This window comes from Rosa rugosa, chromosome 3 (assembly GCF_958449725.1).
Source record: "Rosa rugosa chromosome 3, drRosRugo1.1, whole genome shotgun sequence".
Taxonomy (NCBI): domain Eukaryota; kingdom Viridiplantae; phylum Streptophyta; class Magnoliopsida; order Rosales; family Rosaceae; genus Rosa; species Rosa rugosa.
Window position 1 is genome coordinate 4,506,120 of NC_084822.1, and position 17,549 is coordinate 4,523,668.

A 17,549-nucleotide genomic window follows, 5' to 3' on the forward strand; every position below is an offset into this window, starting at 1 on the left:
ATGAGGTGAATGGATTAGTTTTGTGGCTGGCAGGCATGTTTTTACCTTTTAGCTTCACTCTATACAATTCTCAACATCACACTGCAGTTAAGTGGTGTGACCTATTGATCTAATAGCTTTTAGACGAGAAACTAATGATAACGCCTTCAGTGGTGGAGTATCTCTAGTTCAATTACAAACCATATCCATCGACCGTTCTCCTGAAAACCTATTAAATGTATGAAGACCTCAAAGTGTGTTATGTATTGAATATTCTGATTTGTAGAGTGTTTCTTCATTTTCAGGCTGCGCGCTCAAATTAATTTTTGAGGGCAAAAGATTTGGTTAGTTGCTATGGATGAGTTGATGTTCAAGGGAATGCAGAATGCTAACAAGGTTTTTCACTGAACTAGCATCAATGTGACTGGGCTTCGATACTTTTGAGTTCCATTGTTACAATTTATGTTTTCAGGCTCTTCTTTCTGGATGTTCCGCTGGGGTTCTGGCATCCATGCTACACTGTGATGTGTTCTGGGACTTGTTTCCATCTAGTACCACAGTGAAATGTTCCTTGATGCATAAGGAATTCATGGCTTTTATCAATGTGGAATTTTTGATTGAGTAATAAGTCTTTGACTGCTCATTCTGTTATGTTTTATTTTGTAGAATTGGTGTATTTGGTGGGCACACTCTAAGGAATTTGTAAGCAGGAGTACTTCAGCTGTTTCTATTTTCATGTTTGATCAGAGTCAAGCTTTAAGTAGAAATTTGGTTTAGTTCTGACATCAAAAGGACAAAGCTTTTTTTGAGGTTTTTACCCATTCTTTTAGAAAAAGTAAGAGCTTTCGGTTAATTATTTCTAATTTCTTTAGGATTCAGTTTCTAAGCTTCCATAGTTTTGTTGTAGCTTATCACGATAAGGATAGTCCTTCCTGCGTACAAAATTAGAGAAACAGTTCAGTTAATTACCTGTTCACAACTTCTTTTGAGTTGCTTCCTCTAGTGCGTTCTTTGTATTTTTTTCTTCTATAAGCTATATTTTGCTTTGTTCTGAAGTTTCCTCATGTTTATTAACATGTTGTGGCACAGATTTGAGACATTAGATGTGACTCGTAAACTTTAACGAGTAATGAATTGAAATTTAAAATATTGTCTTAACCAAACTGCTGTCACATTATGGGTTTAGAGTATGCGTCATCTCTCTCTGTTTATCTGACATTTGATCGTTATAAACGTTACGTATTTTAGGAAGTGCAAAACAATCTTCCGAAGACTTGTATCAACCACCTAGATCCAACTTCTGTAATTCTCTATATCGTATATTTCTATTTGTTGTCATGGAAATGCAAGTATGGTAATTATGAATTGTAAAAATGTCTATCTCTCTCTCTCTCTCTCAGTGCTTCTTTCCCCAGAATTTAGTTGCAAATGTTAAGACGCCAATGTTTCTTATAAATGCAGCCTATGATGCTTGGCAGGTAATTTCTTTTTTGTCTTATCATTATATCGACAATTTACTTTTTGTATCATATCACATCAGAGGGCATGGAAGTACTTTTATTCTATTTTTCTAGACAGGCTCTCATATAAATTAATAGAAAAATTAATTTGTTGATAATTTGGTGCAAATGTCTTTTATATGTTTTCTTTAGCTTCAAGCTAGTTTAGCCCCTCCATCTGGTGATCCTCATGGTTTATATATGGAATGAATGCAGATCAAACCATGCAAATTGTAATTCATCACAATCCAGTTTCTCCAAGGTAATTTGATATTTAAAGCTTGTTTTGATTTCTTTGATCGATTGTGCGGGGCAAGTATTCTTGTAAACTGACATGAGCTGACAAGAAGAATTGCTTCTTAATGCTGTTCTCTTATCCCTTCTATGAAGCAGATTTCAGAAAGCAAATGCTCAGTGCTGTGAAAGATTTCTCAATGACCAGTGAAAATGGTTTATTCATAAACTCTTGCTTTGCTCACTGCCAGTCTGAGAGACAAAATACATGGTTTGCTGATGATTCTCCTCTTCTTGAAAACCAGGTATTCCTTTTGAAATATCTATTGCTTTCTTGAATGATTGTGGAGGTTGTCTTATAGGTTTAACATGTGAAGTGTGTGATTTTTCATATGGGTGGTTTTTATTAAAAATCTGTTTCTTGTAATGAGGCAGAACTATTTCAATTTAGTTAGTTGCAATAATATTGTAGCTACACTGCATGAAAGACTGTAAAAGTAGGTAGCAGAGAGAATGTGGGAACATGGTTTGATGTCTGAGGTTTTGGGAGGTGTGGAAGACTAATAACACCAAACATGTTACTTACTATCCAACTGCAAGAACTGTTATGATAAGGTTGAAACGCTTACATCTAGTCTAGAGTACATGTTGTAAAGACAGGTTCCTTCAAAAGAAATTTCAAAGGCCTAACTCACCTTTAAAAGAAAAAGAATGACAAGCTTACTGTGGCTAGATTATTGTACAATAAAATGCAATATCGCAGTAACATGAAGAGTACTGCCTTCAATCAAGATGCATATTGCTTATGTTCTGTCATTTAGTGAGATTACTATCTGTCAGAATGCATGAATTTAGTTACAATTCTTTTTTTATGCAGGCAATTGCACTTTTCTGGGGGACCGGTACTTTGATTGAAGGCTGGTTAAGCTATTGACTGTGCATACCCCTGTGATAACACCAGTCACAATCTTAACTCAAGTGAGTGAGAATTATTCTTAAATCTATTGTAGTGTCTGGATATTGTAAGAGTTCATTTACTACAATATAATGCAAGCTGCTTGCTCTTCTCCAAGAGATCATGCTGTCTCAGTAGAACTTGACAATTTTAGAGGTGGAATAGGATCATGTTAATGCTCCTAATTAATGCACCTCTTTTGGATTCTTGGCTAATACTTTATACTTCTCGACTGTTAATTCAGAGAAGTATTCCAGTATACAGAGAGATTCAATACGACTGTCAATTCAGTGCATTATTTGATAGAATGTTTATAAGGAATCCATTAGGCTTCTGATATTTTGGCACTCTTTTTGACACACTAATTTTACTGCAATTGGTAGGTCACCCTTTGTATTAGATTTTAAGAAGCTAGCAAACCACATAGTGACCCAGCTTGCCGGAACTTCTCCTTGACTTTGCTACCTTTAAAACTTAAAAAGCTACTCAGACTATGTAACAGAACTCCTTTACAGTTTTGAATGCTCTGTATTAAGATGGGACACATTGCTAATTCAATCCTCAGGTTGTTTGAAGTTCACACTTATCCACAGATAAGCAAGCATAGGTATTTCATGGTTTCCTTTTGTGTTCTCTGTTTCACTGAGAGTTTGGTTCTTAAGAAATGAAAGTAGTATGAAGTTACAAGAGATTGACAGTCGAACAGCCTATCATTAATTCTTGGTTTCCTTTTGTGCTGTCTCTGTTTCACTGAGAGTTTGGTGCTTAAGAAATGAAAGTAGTATGAAGTTGAAAGAGATATGATTGACAGTCCCCTGAGAACAGCGTATCATTAGTTCATACTTTATCACTTTATGTCATAACATGTCAATGTAGCATCTATCTAGCGATTAAGTTCCTAGTAATCGTCTTTCAAATTCCATGTTGTGCAGACGTGTAGTATGTAAAAATTACCTGTAGTATATTTGCTGCTTGTCCTTTAGTAAAAACAATGATTATGATAAGTAACTGAATGATATTGAAAATGGCAGGTACCTAGCAGAGGCGCATGTCCAAGTTGTGCAATAAGCAGAAATCTCTAGTATGAAGACTCTTGATATTCACATATATGGATAATCCACAAGGGAATGAAGACTGTTGAACCATTACATTAGACTCTTTGGCTGTTTATTCCCTTACTGCCAGTTTTGCTATCTATCTGAATTTGTAGATATTCATTGTATTAGAAAACTTTATGTGATTCAATTTCCACTCATTTTCCCTCTTACTTCCCTGTAACTCCTTAGTCACTCACTTGTATCCTGGATATTTTCCTTGGAAAATTTAACATGCAAGTTTCCACATGTGAGTTTCCAGTACTCAACATTCAAGACTCAGGAATTCAGTCCCCAGGTTATTTGAAGTCACAGTCATCCATAGATAGTCAAGCATACAGTATAGTGGCATTTAATGGTTTCCTTTTGTGCTTTCTGTGTTTTGGTTTTCTAAAAGTACGTGCCCAGATACAATTGAAAGGTAAACTGAAGTGAATTTCCAGAAGTTAAGACATTCAAATAGGCAAAAGTAGAAAATAAAGCCAAGACTGAGGGATGAAGTTCAATCACAACACCAGAAAGCAGGTAACTTGAGGTCAATTCCCAGAATTTAAGACACCCAAATAGGCAATTATGGAGAAGCAAGCCAAAAAGTAAGGGATGAACTCAATCACAACACCAGAAAGCAAGTATTTTTCACATTAATTTCTCAGTTAACTGTTGATGTACATGAAACACATTAAGGGCCCCATTGGACCATTGACTATATCACATAGAATATTCATCAGTCTTGTACAAAATACCCCTAATTACATAGAATAACACCAGGTTGAAGCAGCAACCCATAGTAGTGAAAATCAGAGCCCCATGACTTGTATCTACGAACCCAGATGATAAAGGAGCCTCAATTGCAGGTTGCCACTTGAAAGAACTAAAATTTTCTACAGAGACCAACATCAGTTAGAAGCAGCAACCCCCCAGAGTGAAAATCAGGGTTTCAACACTTCAAATATCTAGAAAACCCAGATGATCAAGAAGCCTCCTTTTGCAGGTTACCACCTCCAAGAATCGAACTTGAGACTAAAAAGGCCTCGGTACAATTTGGTGAGATCCACCAACTTATAAGTTATATTTTATTTGTCACTTTTCCAATGTGGGATTTTTCCTCTTCAACACGCCCCCTCACGTGCAACCTAACTCTAGGTCTGCACGTGAAATTAATTAAGCTAATTTCCACATTGGAAATTGGGACACAAGTCTCATATCGGAGACTTGGTCAATACAATCCAAGGCACACATTGGACACTTGGTAATTTCGATGGCAATACAAAGAACCCCAGTTTGGGCTCATGATACGTGCCTACGTGGAGACGCAATTGGAGAAGGACCCGCTCTGATACTATGTTAAACAGCAACAAGCGTGGCCCGTGGCCCACCATTGTACCGATATTGTCCCAACTTAACCACCCAATAGGTGTTGGGTTTTAATCACAAAATGCCTCGAGTACAATTGGGTGAGATCCACCCACTTATAAGTTATATTTTATTTGTCACTTTTCCAATGTGGGATCTTTCCTCTCCAACATTAACTGGTGTGAGAGAAGCAGCAACCCCAGAGTGAAAAGCAAAGCCCCAACAGTTGAAATCTCCGGAAACCCAGATGATAAAGGAGCCTAAATTGCAGGTCGCTACTTCCATGAATCGAAGACTGAAGAGAAAAGCTAACCCATTTCTACAGAAATCAAAGCAAATGTTAGCAACCCAGAGAGAAAATCAAAGCCCCGAAAGATCAAATCTTCCCAAACCCAGATGATAAAGTGTAGGTACAAGTTTTTTGTGTGTGTGTTGGCATCCCTATACAATGCTCTAAAGAAGTCATCTGAGTTAGTCCTATGATTTAGGAAGGTCGATTTTGGGAAGTTTCTTTTTGGCTTTAAGTTGTTGCGTTTCAAAGATATTTCCAACTGTTAAAATCGTGGTATTAAAGTCCTGATTGTTTTAGGATTTATTGGATATCTCTTATTAAAAGTTCTTTCTTATTAGGAGTCGTACTAGGCTTGAGTCATGGTTGAGGATCTGTAATCTCCTCAATATATTATCAAAGTGTGCGTTCTTTTGGAGGGGGGAGCGAGGCAAGAATTATTGGAGAGTCTTGCTTGCTTAAGATCAAGTTTCATAGAAGTCCAAGACACTTGTTCAATGTTTAAGTGTTCTTGTTCATTTGCTCATGTGCATTGATTCTTTTGAGCTCAGTAGAGAGGCTGTGAAGCAAGAAGAGCAATAATTGGAGATCGTTCAAGTGAAGAAGGAGTTCAAGATTGAAGACAAACTTCTCATTAGTAATTTCTAGTAATTGTAGCCGAGCTAGTGCTACTTGAGTTTGTAAAGAACATATCCTTCATCATAAATAAATTGTCTTTATTTTGGGTTCTCAAGAGTTAGAGCCCCGCAGTGTTTTTAATCTCATATTTGAGGTTTTCACTGCGTAACCAAAACTCCTGTGTTCTGTTTGAATTTTTGGTGTTTACCAGTAAGGATTGAAACGTGCCTATCAATCCCCGTTTTCCAAAAAAACGTTTCATCCAAGTATTTTCATAAAGGAGGCCTCAATTTCAGGTTACCAAGAATCCAAAAATGAGAGTACCAGAACTGAAGAAAAAGCTACACAGAAAAGAAGAGAGGAGAGCTATGTACAAACTTACGGACCAACCGTAAGAGATCAATTGAGAAAGTTTTAGAGGGAAAGAAAGAGAGGCGCTGCGGCATTCCCCATCAGCACAATCACCAACACGAGAATTGAGCTTTGTGTCCAAGAAAGCTTCTTGCTTCCATTGCGTGTCTTTGATCGATGGAACTGTGCCTTTGCGTCGGCTTTGGCTTCCTTCCTTTGAGCTTCTCGTTTGTCCATCCTCTGAAACTTATTTGACGAGCCGTGGGCTCTATTTGATGAACGAGTGGTGGGGTTTATGCCTGAGGAAATTTGACGAGCCATGGTGGATGTTGACGACAATGGTTTAGGGTAAGAGGATTTTGGGTGATTGCGGTTTTTGAGCGAACACTTTCTCTTCTTTATAAATTGTAACAAGTTAACAACTAATTTCAATCCCAACAACCTCTTGGCGGAAAATGGTTAGCTAAAAAATCACTTTTTTTTTTTTTTTTGATGAAGAGTATAACATTAAGAGACATTCAACAACAAAACGTCTGAGGCAACCAGAATTTACAAGGTCAAATAGTAAGGCTTGTGCAGCCTGAGGTGGAACTCTATCATTCCAGGTGGCATACAAATTGGTAACTTGACCTAGGTTGGCTAATGCGTAGCAATAAAATTAGCTTCCCTTAGAACATGTTTGAAAGCAATTGTAACGCCCCAAGCTGCACGTCACAGTGCCACGAGTCTCTAAAACATAAACCGAACGCTCAGTTTACCTTATAGAGGACCGCTAGGCATTTTGTGTGAAAAACTTTTCGCAAAACACAGCAGAAGGTACCAATATTTTTGAGGTGAAAATCCTTGAATCGCTAAATTCAATTTGTTCGTCTAGACTTGAAAAGAACGCTCGCTCGGAAGGTACAAAGTTCAAGGAATAAGACATTAACTAAGTTTGACACAAGAATAGTTTCACTCGAGTTCCGAGATACAAAATTCGAGAAATAGATATTAATTAGAATAAAGTCCAGAAGATAGTTTACCAAACTTGTTCCGCACACCCAGCTCCGTCCGCCATTAACCCGTCACCAGTGCACAGTACCTGCATCCACACTATTGTAGGGGTGAGCTTTCGCCCTCGCTGCTCTACAGGAACTCAACCACAACTAGGTTGAAACCAGTAAATATATATTTGGGATCCCAGTATGAAAACATGCTTAAACCAAAGACTCCAAGGAACAACAAACCTTATAAGATTTTATTAACTTAAAAACCGATGCATGATGCTTTAATAAATATGGAGCCAAATCCAAGTATTACCTGATGGCCGGTCCCATAGACCCACTACACGACCATATCTCAAATTAATTTATCACCAGGTAAGTGTAGCGAGAGCGTCCACTACCTAGCTACACACACGTACCGAGTTCGTGATTGCGGATACTCGGACGACCGGCATAGCTAATCCTCCGGAGGTTTAGGGAATCGAACCCAAGGAAGTCGGTGCCCCTTTCGCTCTCAAGCCATCACATTTCTCACGATTTGGTTAGTATGCATTGCACTTTAACATAACCAAATCATACCACGTAACATGCATCATTTTAATAAGGAAAATTTTTAAGAACAGTACAGGAACTTAAGACCACTCCAAATTAATGTGGCCAACGTTTATATAACCTTCCATACCTTCCATAAATTGAAGTCTTTAGGGCTGAACAAGTTAGCCTAAAGGAAAAAAAAAAAAATTAGAAAGGCTAAGGGCTAAACAAGTTACCAATTTGTTAAATATTTTGAACCATTGGATATATTACTAATCCAATGGTCCAAAATATTTAACAAAATGAGGGTATAACAAACACCAAGGTACCCAAGAATTCTCCCGTTAGGGATACTTCAAAAAGAAAATGAATTTTTGAATTTTTTGGTACCTAGCTACTTGAGTTTTCAGTGTTTCCGAACATAATGAAAACCAATAGAAGATAAGGAAAAGAAAGTGATAAAAATTTGTATCTTGGGAACACATTTAATCCACATAAACATGTTATATACATTTTAATCACACTAAATGCTCACTCTCAACAAGTATGCTTTACTATTAGAGTTAAATATACGAGGCTACAGTCTAGAAAGATGTATGTGAAAACTAAAACATTATAGAGTTTAGACATAACACCACATTTACACCAAAAGAAGACAATTCCCTTGTTTGGTAACTCGAAGACTAAAGGGAAAAAAGATTAATGGATGAAATCAGAGGTCTGCAAAAATTTGTACATTCAAATTTTGCCAAGATAGACGTCATTTACAAATTCATAAACCACACATGTTCTGTTTTTCCGTTCGATATCATCAACCTCTTTAGGTCCTCGCTCTCCACATGAAAACTTCTATCTCTCTCTTTGATCATTTGTGAATCATTGATAGTTTGAGTGAAATTCTCGTACTTCAAGGATATACATACATAATTCTATTTTGTTACCTGAAAATCCTCGATAATAAAAACAATTCAATAGTAAGATCAAGTCAAACAAACACCCTCCCACCTCAGCCCTAACCATATCAAAGCAGATCCTCAACGGCTACTTCAAGATCCAACGGCCCTTTGACCCTTTTGACTATTCAATTCCATTCCTCCAACGGTCCGCAAAACCCTTTCCTTTTCAAATTCAAAAACCTCCTCCCCCACCCCTTTATAACTCTTCAAACCTAGCCGTTACAGATTTCAATCTCAGATTTCACAAACCCTCCTCATTTCAATTCGTCTTCAATTCAATTTCGTTCCCAATTTCACAAGCCTAATAATTCATCATGGCCGCGCCGCCGTCGAACAAGTCCCCAATCGCCACCCGAGCGAGCCCTAATTCCCGAAGCTCCGAAATCGCCAACCCCGTCCGGCGAAGCTTCACCGGAAACCCATTCGCCAAGCCTTCAATCGTCGCTAATTCAGGTTCGTCTCGTTGTTTTCCCCCCCAAAAAATTTTCAAGAAAGTTGCGACCTTTTTCACTTTCAGGGTTTCCGATTCTGATTTCTGTTTGTGTTTTTGTGTTGCAGAGACTCCTCCTCCACGGCGGAGCTCCATGGGGAGAGAGACGGTGGTTACTTTCTCGGAGGACAAAGAAAACGGGAAAGATTCGAGTTGGAAACAAATCCGGGTCCGGTCGCCGGCGGCGAAGAATTTCATGTCGCCGACCATCTCCGCCGCCTCAAAGATCAACGCTTCTCCGAGAAAGAAGATCTTGACCGAGAGGAACGAGCCCGTCCGGACTTCTTCTTCTTCTTCTTCTTCTTCCGAGTTCAAAATCAAAAGCGTGTCCTTTGCTCCGGTACCGGTGGAATATTCCGATCACAAGGAGGAGGTGGGCCCCACAACCCCTAAGCCTCCGAAACCCTTAACTGGGGTTGAAGCAATGGTGGGGCCAGTTGAATGCCCTGAACCTGTTTGTGAAAATGCCTCAGAGGAACAACCTGACTGTGTGAATCTTGACCCGAGTTTCAAGATTAGTCCTCCGGCAGCGGTGGCGTTTTCGGGTTCGGGTCATCGGGTCATTGCGCCGCTGGATGCTGACCCATCTGCTCCTCCTCCTTATGATCCCAAGACCAATTACCTTTCTCCCAGGCCACAGTTTCTTCATTACAGGCCAAACCCAAGAGTTGAGTATTATCTGAGTAAGGATGGTGAGGGCAAGAGGCTTGAGGAGAGCTTTTCGGATACTGAGGAAACACGGTCGGATTATTCTCCAAAGGAAGTAGAAGATGTTACTTCCCCTGCTGAAGTGGTAAAGGAGGAGGAGGAAGAAGAAGAAGCAAAAGAGGAGGAGGTACCTGTTTTGGAACCAATGCCCACCATCATCAGTCCCAGCACTAAGTCTATGCCAAAGGAGGAGGAGGCTGTTGAAGTAGAAACGTCCAGCAAGCCACGCTTCTCGTGGAGATCAAAGCTCACTGCTTTGATAATGGTTTTGGCAGTTGCGCTTTTCGCGGTTTTGGGTGTTGAAGTGAATGTTCAGGTTTGGTCTGCAAGCTCTGTGTCTTTTGTTTCTGAGTTCGTTTCCAATATCAGAGGTGCCAAGAATTTGGGCCCATTGCAATATTATAACCTCACCTTGATGGAAGATGCTTGGGTTAATGAGTATCCTGTGTTCGATCAATGTAACAAAGAAATGGAAGAAATGGGTGAGTTTGATGTGTTTGGAAATGTAATGGGAAGTGTGTTTGAGGTTGAAGCTTCGGAAGAAAAGGGTCTGCAAGAGATTGGAGCAGCTGAATATGAAGAACCAATTGATCAGGAGGCTGGTCTGGCAGAGATTGGAGCAGCTGAATATGCAGAACCAAGTTATCAGGAGGCTGAAGTACCACAGATTGAATGCTTGGAAGAGAACCAGCCAGAGATTGGAGCCGACGATGTGGAGGAACATGTTGAGCAAGGGAATGAACAAGTTGAGAATATTGAAGCCTTAGAAGAAGAAATGAGATTTTCAGTGATCAGAGCAACTGAGAACCTCGTTGAAGTACATACTGATCCAGAATTTGAGGAAAAGGCTGAATCAACCAACATGGAAGAGGTTTCACTGGAAAAGAATTCTTATGAAGATGTGGAAGCACTTCAGGCTACACAGGCTATAACTGAAGAAAATATTGTTGTTGATCATGTACATTCCGAGCCAGAAAGTATTGCAAGCATTAAGGAGGAGATTGTAAGCTCAGAAGTATTGAATCTCACAGCTGAGGGGGCTGACAGTATGGTTTCCATGGTGAATGTGCTGGGAATTGCTTTCTTGGTTCTCACATTGGTCGGATTCACAGCCATCATCTACATGAAGAAACGAGAGAACTCACCTTCAAATCCTGCAAACTATGCTGTTCAACCATTGGTGACCGAGAAATTAGCTGCAAGTCCCATTGTTCCAATTAGCACTGAGCACACCTACTGTCCTTCTGAAATGAGTAGCTTCCAGACGAGTTCAGGGTACCGCTCAAAAGGACTAAAGGCATCAGATGAAGTAGAAAGCCAGGAGAAGAGGGCCAGGAAGAACAACAGGAGAGACTCCATGGCTTCAATTGACTCCTCAATGGGGTCGCCATCTTATGGGAGTTTTACAACATATGAGAGAATTCCAATTAAGAAGGTAACTATCTATTCATGATTCGTATTGTGCTTATGTTGTTTCTTATGCTGTTTTCATGATCTGCGATTTGTATTTGTGCTTATGTTGTTTCTCATGCCGTTTTCATAATTTGTGATTTTGTGAGTTCTGCAGGGATATGGAGAAGAAGAGATTGTAACTCCTGTTAGGCGCTCGAGCAGAATTACTAGGAAAGTCACTTCTCCTTGATGAATTAGTGCAAGTCATCTATCTCTTTTATCCATCGCACTGCTCTGCACTACTTCATCTGGTTCATGAAGGAACCATTGTTTAGTTTGACTGATTGTTATTGTTTGATAACTTGTATTAGGGTTTGACTGACAATGTCTACGGTTAGGAGTTTATTAGTACTAATTCAGTAGTTGAATGACATTGTAATCTCCTGCCATTTTCTAATGGTTCCTGTTTGTAATAACAGTCTTGTTTCGTCTTCCACACTTGTCATGTTCATTGACTATTGAATTTGCAGATACTGTCCTTCATCAACATTTGATGCATTGAATCTCATTGATGCAATGACAACCTTTAGACAAAGGCTCTTGAATCTTGATGCTTAAAACGAAACAAAGGAGACAATCACCATCCAATCAATCTATGATTTGTTTGCATTTCAGTCTTAAAGTTGCTGTATCAGAAATTTCCCAGGTCGATAAATAATCAGTGATGCATGAAAGCAAGTTAAGTAAACTTGTTTTTCTTTTTTCCTTAATCTTGGGATCACACAGATTGCGAATAACTGAAATTTGAACAAAATCAACGAGATTTTTTCTCTCACTAAAAGCAAATAAAATCATGGACTAACCTAATTCCGGAAACAATGTCTTCCCTAAGTTTCAGTTTGTTCTGACTAAAAAAAAGAATAACAATGGCTTCCCTTAGTTTCAGTTTGTCACTTTCTTGTTCTTTTCCTTTTCCAGAAACTGTACTACAAGTCTACCCTTCTCACAAATAATAAGTTTTCCAAAACTGTAGCTATATATAACCCTTGTACTTACTCCAGTTTCTCCCTTTCATTTAATGCCAGCTCAGCTCTTCACAACCCAAAAAGGTCTTTGCTCTTTCTCTTGGAAACCCAAAAGACTAGTTGAACTACACCGCCGGTTTGGAAAAAGTTTCAAAAGCTTGGTTCAGATTCTTCTTGGGAACAGGGGAATAGCAGTTATAATGATGAAGGAGAGAAAATAAGTCAATGCGTGCAGCATTTGAAATTCAAAAGCTTCTGTAGTATGAGTGAAGCTTCAAAAGGGTTTATAGGGGATCAGAAGCCTTTGAAAATAAAAAACTTCTAAACCAGTCTTGGTACTTTTCGACCAAAAAAAAAAAAAAAGTCTTGGTACTTAGCTACTACAGTGATAGAGATAGAGAGTTCGAGACTGACTGTAGAATATGGTGAAGTCTCAAGGATCAGGAATGGCTTCTAGAGCAGTTGATCATCCTCCACAACAAGCCAGAGGTTTTTGTTCTTATGCTTAATGGGGTTTTTGTTCTTGATGATTATTGTCTGGTTTTGATGGTTAATCTTCTAAAGTTTGGACCTTGAGCTGGTAATGCCCATTTTTTACTTCAAACCCAGATAGAAAAATCTGGAACCCATATATTGAAAGACCTGGATTCTGATGTTTCTTGGCGCCTGTTTTATTTACATATTGATCATTCTTTTTGTTTTGACTTTCGGCTTTCGTCATTCATGGTTGGTTTACTTGTTTAATTGGAAAGCCCAAGGGAATGACAAGATAAATGAGCATTGACGCTGTAATTGGTTTCCTGGATTACACAAGACTTTACCAAAACCCATTGAAGCTTTTATATTCTTCAATTCCAAATGGCTATAACAACATGAATTTATTTTCATTATTTTTCCAGAACCGAATAGAAATAGTTGCTTTATTTGTTTAAGGGAATGACAATGAACAAGAGAGTGTATAACATCTGTTTAGTTTTCTGAATCACGAAAAGTTCCACTAAAACCAAATAGAGGAGTTCTTTTTCTTGGAGTCAACAATGTCATAATTTTCTTCTTCTTTCTTTTTTTAACCAAACAGAAATAGGTGCTTTGATCTGTTCTTGTATTATACAGATTAGAATGGTTTATATGATTGACTATTGAGTTTCCCGTGTTAACTGAGGCAGTTGTAGGAGGAGGAGGTAAACCAAAGAAGAACAGCTTGGCAGATGGGAGAAACCGAAGAGCACTAAAAGAGACTGGAAACTTGCCAAACATTCGAGGAACTGAACCTAACCCTTGTCGCCGGATAACAAGGTTTCTTTCTCTATTACTCTTGTCTTTGTGCCTATTTTGGTTATTACTGTTCTTCCTTACTAATGTTCTGTTATCTTTTAGGAGTTATCGTGCTCAGTTAAAGGCTCAAGCTGCAGAAGCTGCTGATATAATTGACCTAGAGAGTTCAGAAGACGAGTTGAGACAAGCAGAACAGAGTAGTTTTGGTTTTGGGAAAGTAGTGCATCAGACGGCTCATTTTCATGTTATTGACTTAGATAGCTCAGAAGATGAGCAGAGTCAAGCTGTAAAAAGTAAGTTTGCTTCTGGGGGAGTAGCACAATCGGCTGAACAGATTGATGTGATTGAACTTGAAAGTTCAGAAGACGAGCAGAGTCCGAAAGAAAGTGTTGGTGACCACGATCCCAAATGTAGTGTAAGCATGGAGGAGACTCTGCTGATTCCACAGTCCAGTGAAGTTGAAAGTACCATTACTACTGAAGCTTATGAAGTTGAGAATCTTCAAGCTCAAAATGAGATGACTACTAGTGTTGAACTGGAGTCCGTCACTTTGGAGCCCTTGCATGCTGATAGCTTGACTGATGCTTTGACAGAGCAGGTGTGGGTTCATGAGCATTATGTGTGTGATTGCAGTGATCATGGAACAGGAGGAAGGACCGAGTACGTTGTGTGTGGACATACAATTGGGAGTGTCTCAGACATTGCAGCTTTTGAAGAAAAGGATCAACTGGAGATTGGAGCTGCTGACAGCATTGGAGAAGTAGAGGAGACTCTGCTGATTCCACAGTCCAATGAAGTTGAAAGTACCATTACTACTGAAGCTTATGAAGTTGAGAATCTTCAAGCTCAAAATGAGATGACTACTCGTATGGAACTGGAGTCTGTCACTTTGGAGCCCTTGCATGCTGATAGCTTGACTGATGCTTTGACAGAGCAGGTGCGGGTTGACAAGCATTATGTGTGTGATTGCAGTGATCATGGAACAGGAGGAAGGACTGAGTACGTTGTGTGTGGACATATTGGGAGTGTCTCAGACATTGCAGCTTTTGAAGAAAAGCAGCAACTGGAGATTGGAGCTGCTGACAGCATTGGAGAAGTAGAGGTTGATCTCGAATATGAAGAAGTTGATCAACAAGCTGAAGCACCAGTTGACATTAAGGATTTGGATATGAAGGGTCAGCTAGAGATTGGAGCAGTGGGGAACATTGTAGAAGTAGATTTGGATCAAGAATATGAAAAACTGTGTGAGCATCTTCAAGCTCAAAGTGAGATATCTAGTGGTGCTGAAGTGGAGTTTGTCACTTTGGGTGCCTTGCATTGGGATAACATGAGTGCTTCGAAGGAGGGGGTGAGTGTTGATGGTTATCCTGTATTTGATTATAGTGATAACGGAACAATGTCTGACTATGAAGTGTTTGGAAATACTATGGGGAGTATCTCTGACGTTGCATCTTTTGAAGAAAAGGACCAGCCAGAGATTGAAGCAGCTGATGACATTGGAGAAATAGTGGTTGATCTCAAATATAAAGTTGATGAAGAGGCTGAAGCAAAAGTTGACAATGATGAGGCTTTGGAAGTTCATCAGGGTCTGCCAGAAACTGAATCCAAGGTTTCCATGGTGAATGTTATAGTTCTGTCTATAATGATTTCAGCATTGATTTCTGTCTTAATAGGATCCACAGCCTTCAGTTATGTGAAGAAAGGAAGCTCAACCTTGAATCTTGCTATCTCTATGTGCCAACAATCACTGCCAAATAAGCAATTGAATGCAAGTCCTGATGTGGCATGTAACACTGCTCACATTTTCCAGCACATACCCTCTTCTTGGAACTGGATTAAAGCGCCATGGCATTCCAAGCTGAGCAGCTTCCAGAAGAGTTCATCATATCGCTTGATAGGACTGCAGGCATCAACTGAAGATGAAGTCCAGGAGAAGAGAGGAGCTACGGACTCTGTCTGTCAACAACCATTGCTGACTAAAAATTTGAGTGCAAGCTCTATGCCAGCTAGCACCACGCAGAATTTTCATTTTGAAATGAAGAGCTTACAGAACAGTTCATTTTACCAAACACAAGGACTGAATGAATCATATGAAGCTGAAAGGCAGGAGAAGGGTGGCTCAGAAAGAACTTTTGAAGAGAGTCCCTGGCTCCAATTGACTCCTCAATGGGATTACTCATATGGGAGTTTTACAACAACTGAGAAAAGCATAATCAAGAATGTGAGTATAATGCCACTCCTACTTTAGATTCTTAAAATAACCTGCATGTTGTGTCTCATGGTTTGTGCCTTTATCGGTCTCCAGGGACATGGAGAATGTCAGTATATGATGGTTTTTACTACTTTGCATTCGTAACATATCCTATGTTGATATTGTTTTTCATGGTTTGTGCCTTTGTTGGTTCTCCAGGGACATGCAGATGATGAGTTAATTTCTCCTCAATGGGCTCGCCATCTTTATGGGAGTTTTACAACACAGGAGACATACCCAATCAAGAATGTGAGTATCTACAATGCTCATTCCTAGAGTAGACTCATAATGATAACCAAGTGTGTACTTTTGTTGGTTCTGCAGAGGCATAGAGATGATGAAGAGGCTGTTACTCCTCAACCTTACCATCTTTATGGGAATTTTACAACAGATTCAAATCAAGAATGTAAGTGTGTGTGTGATGCTTATTCCTACTTTGCGTTAGAAAAATAGTCGACATCAGTACATCCTATATTGATATATATTGTTTTTCATTATTTGCGCTTTTCTAGGTGCTGCAGTGACATGGAGGTGAAGAGGTTCTTATTCCTGTTGGCTCAAGCAGAATAATCGGAAAACAAGTCACCGCACTGTGATAAACTGATAATGTTTCATATAGTCACTTTGTTCTCTATTGAGCTACTAGCTACGTGATGTTTTGGTGAAGGAACCACTATATTTTGAGTCTTTCCGGTTGTAGTTTGGTGATGTTAAGTTGTAACTGGTTAGTACTAATTCAGTAGTTGAATGACTTCGTATCTCCCACCATTTTCAAACAGTCATGTTAATTATAGCCTAGTGTCCTGCAATGTTTACCTTTTACTGGCTCTTTCTCACTTCTCAAGATATTTGACAGTTAGTAGAAGAGCGTAATTCTTGATGCTTAATCACCAAGATCTCCATCCTCATCTGTCTCATCAAATGCCACTTGAGAATTGAGAAGAGACTTCCACATTAGTAATCCCAACTCTATTTGGAACTAAATCCAGGTTTTCAGTTTTAACCATCTGAGTCTGGACATAGGCTAAAGCTATTCAAAATTCTCCAAGTTGATAATGTATGCACCCTCCACTCTACTCATCCAACTGATTGTTTCACTCAGATCTCATATCCGCTATACAAACTTGAGATTTAACCTAGTTGCTGGGGTGAGGAACAATTTACTTTCTAAGCTTAGACAAGGATTCATAATGGGATCTATGTGTTTGAAAGAGTGGAGGTGAAGAATGAAGGTGGATGTTTGTTGAGGGGCTGAATCTTATGGGCAGTGAAGTCACTGGTTAGTTGTCATTGGTTAAAAGGTGCAGCACAGCTCTTGTTGGTTGTCCTAGTAAAGCATGAAATGCACTGTGTCAATGGAGAAGTGGAACTCAAGGAGGCTTTCTATGCTTGCAATATATTTTTATTTAATTTTTTTTTTTTGAAAGGATACCCTAAATCCTATGCTTACAATATTTTAGTTTGCTTTGAATTTTTTTGTGCATCCCCCAGTGTGTCGGCATGCAAGTTTAGAGTCCTTACTTGAACAGGACAGTTCTGAGCTGGAGTCCTTCTGGCTTGGGG

The 17,549-nt window shown here is 39.2% G+C and overlaps 2 protein-coding genes and 1 pseudogene across 2 annotated transcripts; all 3 read left to right on the forward strand.

Moving 5' to 3' along the window:
• Window positions 1–2,670, forward strand: LOC133737052 (pectin acetylesterase 12-like; annotated as a pseudogene).
• Window positions 2,671–9,069: 6,399 nt separating this feature from the next.
• On the forward strand, window positions 9,070–11,946 carry LOC133738067 (uncharacterized). The gene is made up of 3 exons (XM_062165504.1): window positions 9,070–9,298; window positions 9,404–11,478; window positions 11,611–11,946. The coding sequence occupies exons 1-3, from the start codon at window positions 9,160–9,162 to the stop codon at window positions 11,683–11,685; spliced, it is 2,289 nt and encodes a 762-aa protein (XP_062021488.1). The 5' UTR covers window positions 9,070–9,159; the 3' UTR covers window positions 11,686–11,946.
• An 886-nt stretch (window positions 11,947–12,832) lies between these two features.
• On the forward strand, window positions 12,833–16,742 carry LOC133738065 (uncharacterized). Its single transcript, XM_062165502.1, has 6 exons — window positions 12,833–12,949; window positions 13,627–13,756; window positions 13,838–15,956; window positions 16,146–16,235; window positions 16,311–16,392; window positions 16,499–16,742. Exons 1-6 carry the CDS (start codon window positions 12,883–12,885, stop codon window positions 16,519–16,521), a joined length of 2,511 nt encoding a protein of 836 aa, XP_062021486.1. The 5' UTR covers window positions 12,833–12,882; the 3' UTR covers window positions 16,522–16,742.
• The last annotated feature ends 807 nt before the right edge of the window (window positions 16,743–17,549 follow it).

Excerpts from the sequence above, each read along its gene's own strand:
- LOC133738067 (XM_062165504.1), top strand. The coding sequence starts at position 9,160 with ATGGCCGCGCCGCCGTCGAACAAGTCCCCAATCGCCACCCGAGCGAGC. Across the intron at positions 9,299-9,403 it reads TTCAATCGTCGCTAATTCAG|AGACTCCTCCTCCACGGCGG; the intron begins GTTCGTCTCGTT and ends TTTGTGTTGCAG. Across the intron at positions 11,479-11,610 it reads AGAGAATTCCAATTAAGAAG|GGATATGGAGAAGAAGAGAT; the intron begins GTAACTATCTAT and ends TGAGTTCTGCAG.
- LOC133738065 (XM_062165502.1), top strand. The coding sequence starts at position 12,883 with ATGGTGAAGTCTCAAGGATCAGGAATGGCTTCTAGAGCAGTTGATCAT. Across the intron at positions 13,757-13,837 it reads CCTTGTCGCCGGATAACAAG|GAGTTATCGTGCTCAGTTAA; the intron begins GTTTCTTTCTCT and ends GTTATCTTTTAG. Across the intron at positions 15,957-16,145 it reads AGAAAAGCATAATCAAGAAT|GGACATGCAGATGATGAGTT; the intron begins GTGAGTATAATG and ends TTGGTTCTCCAG.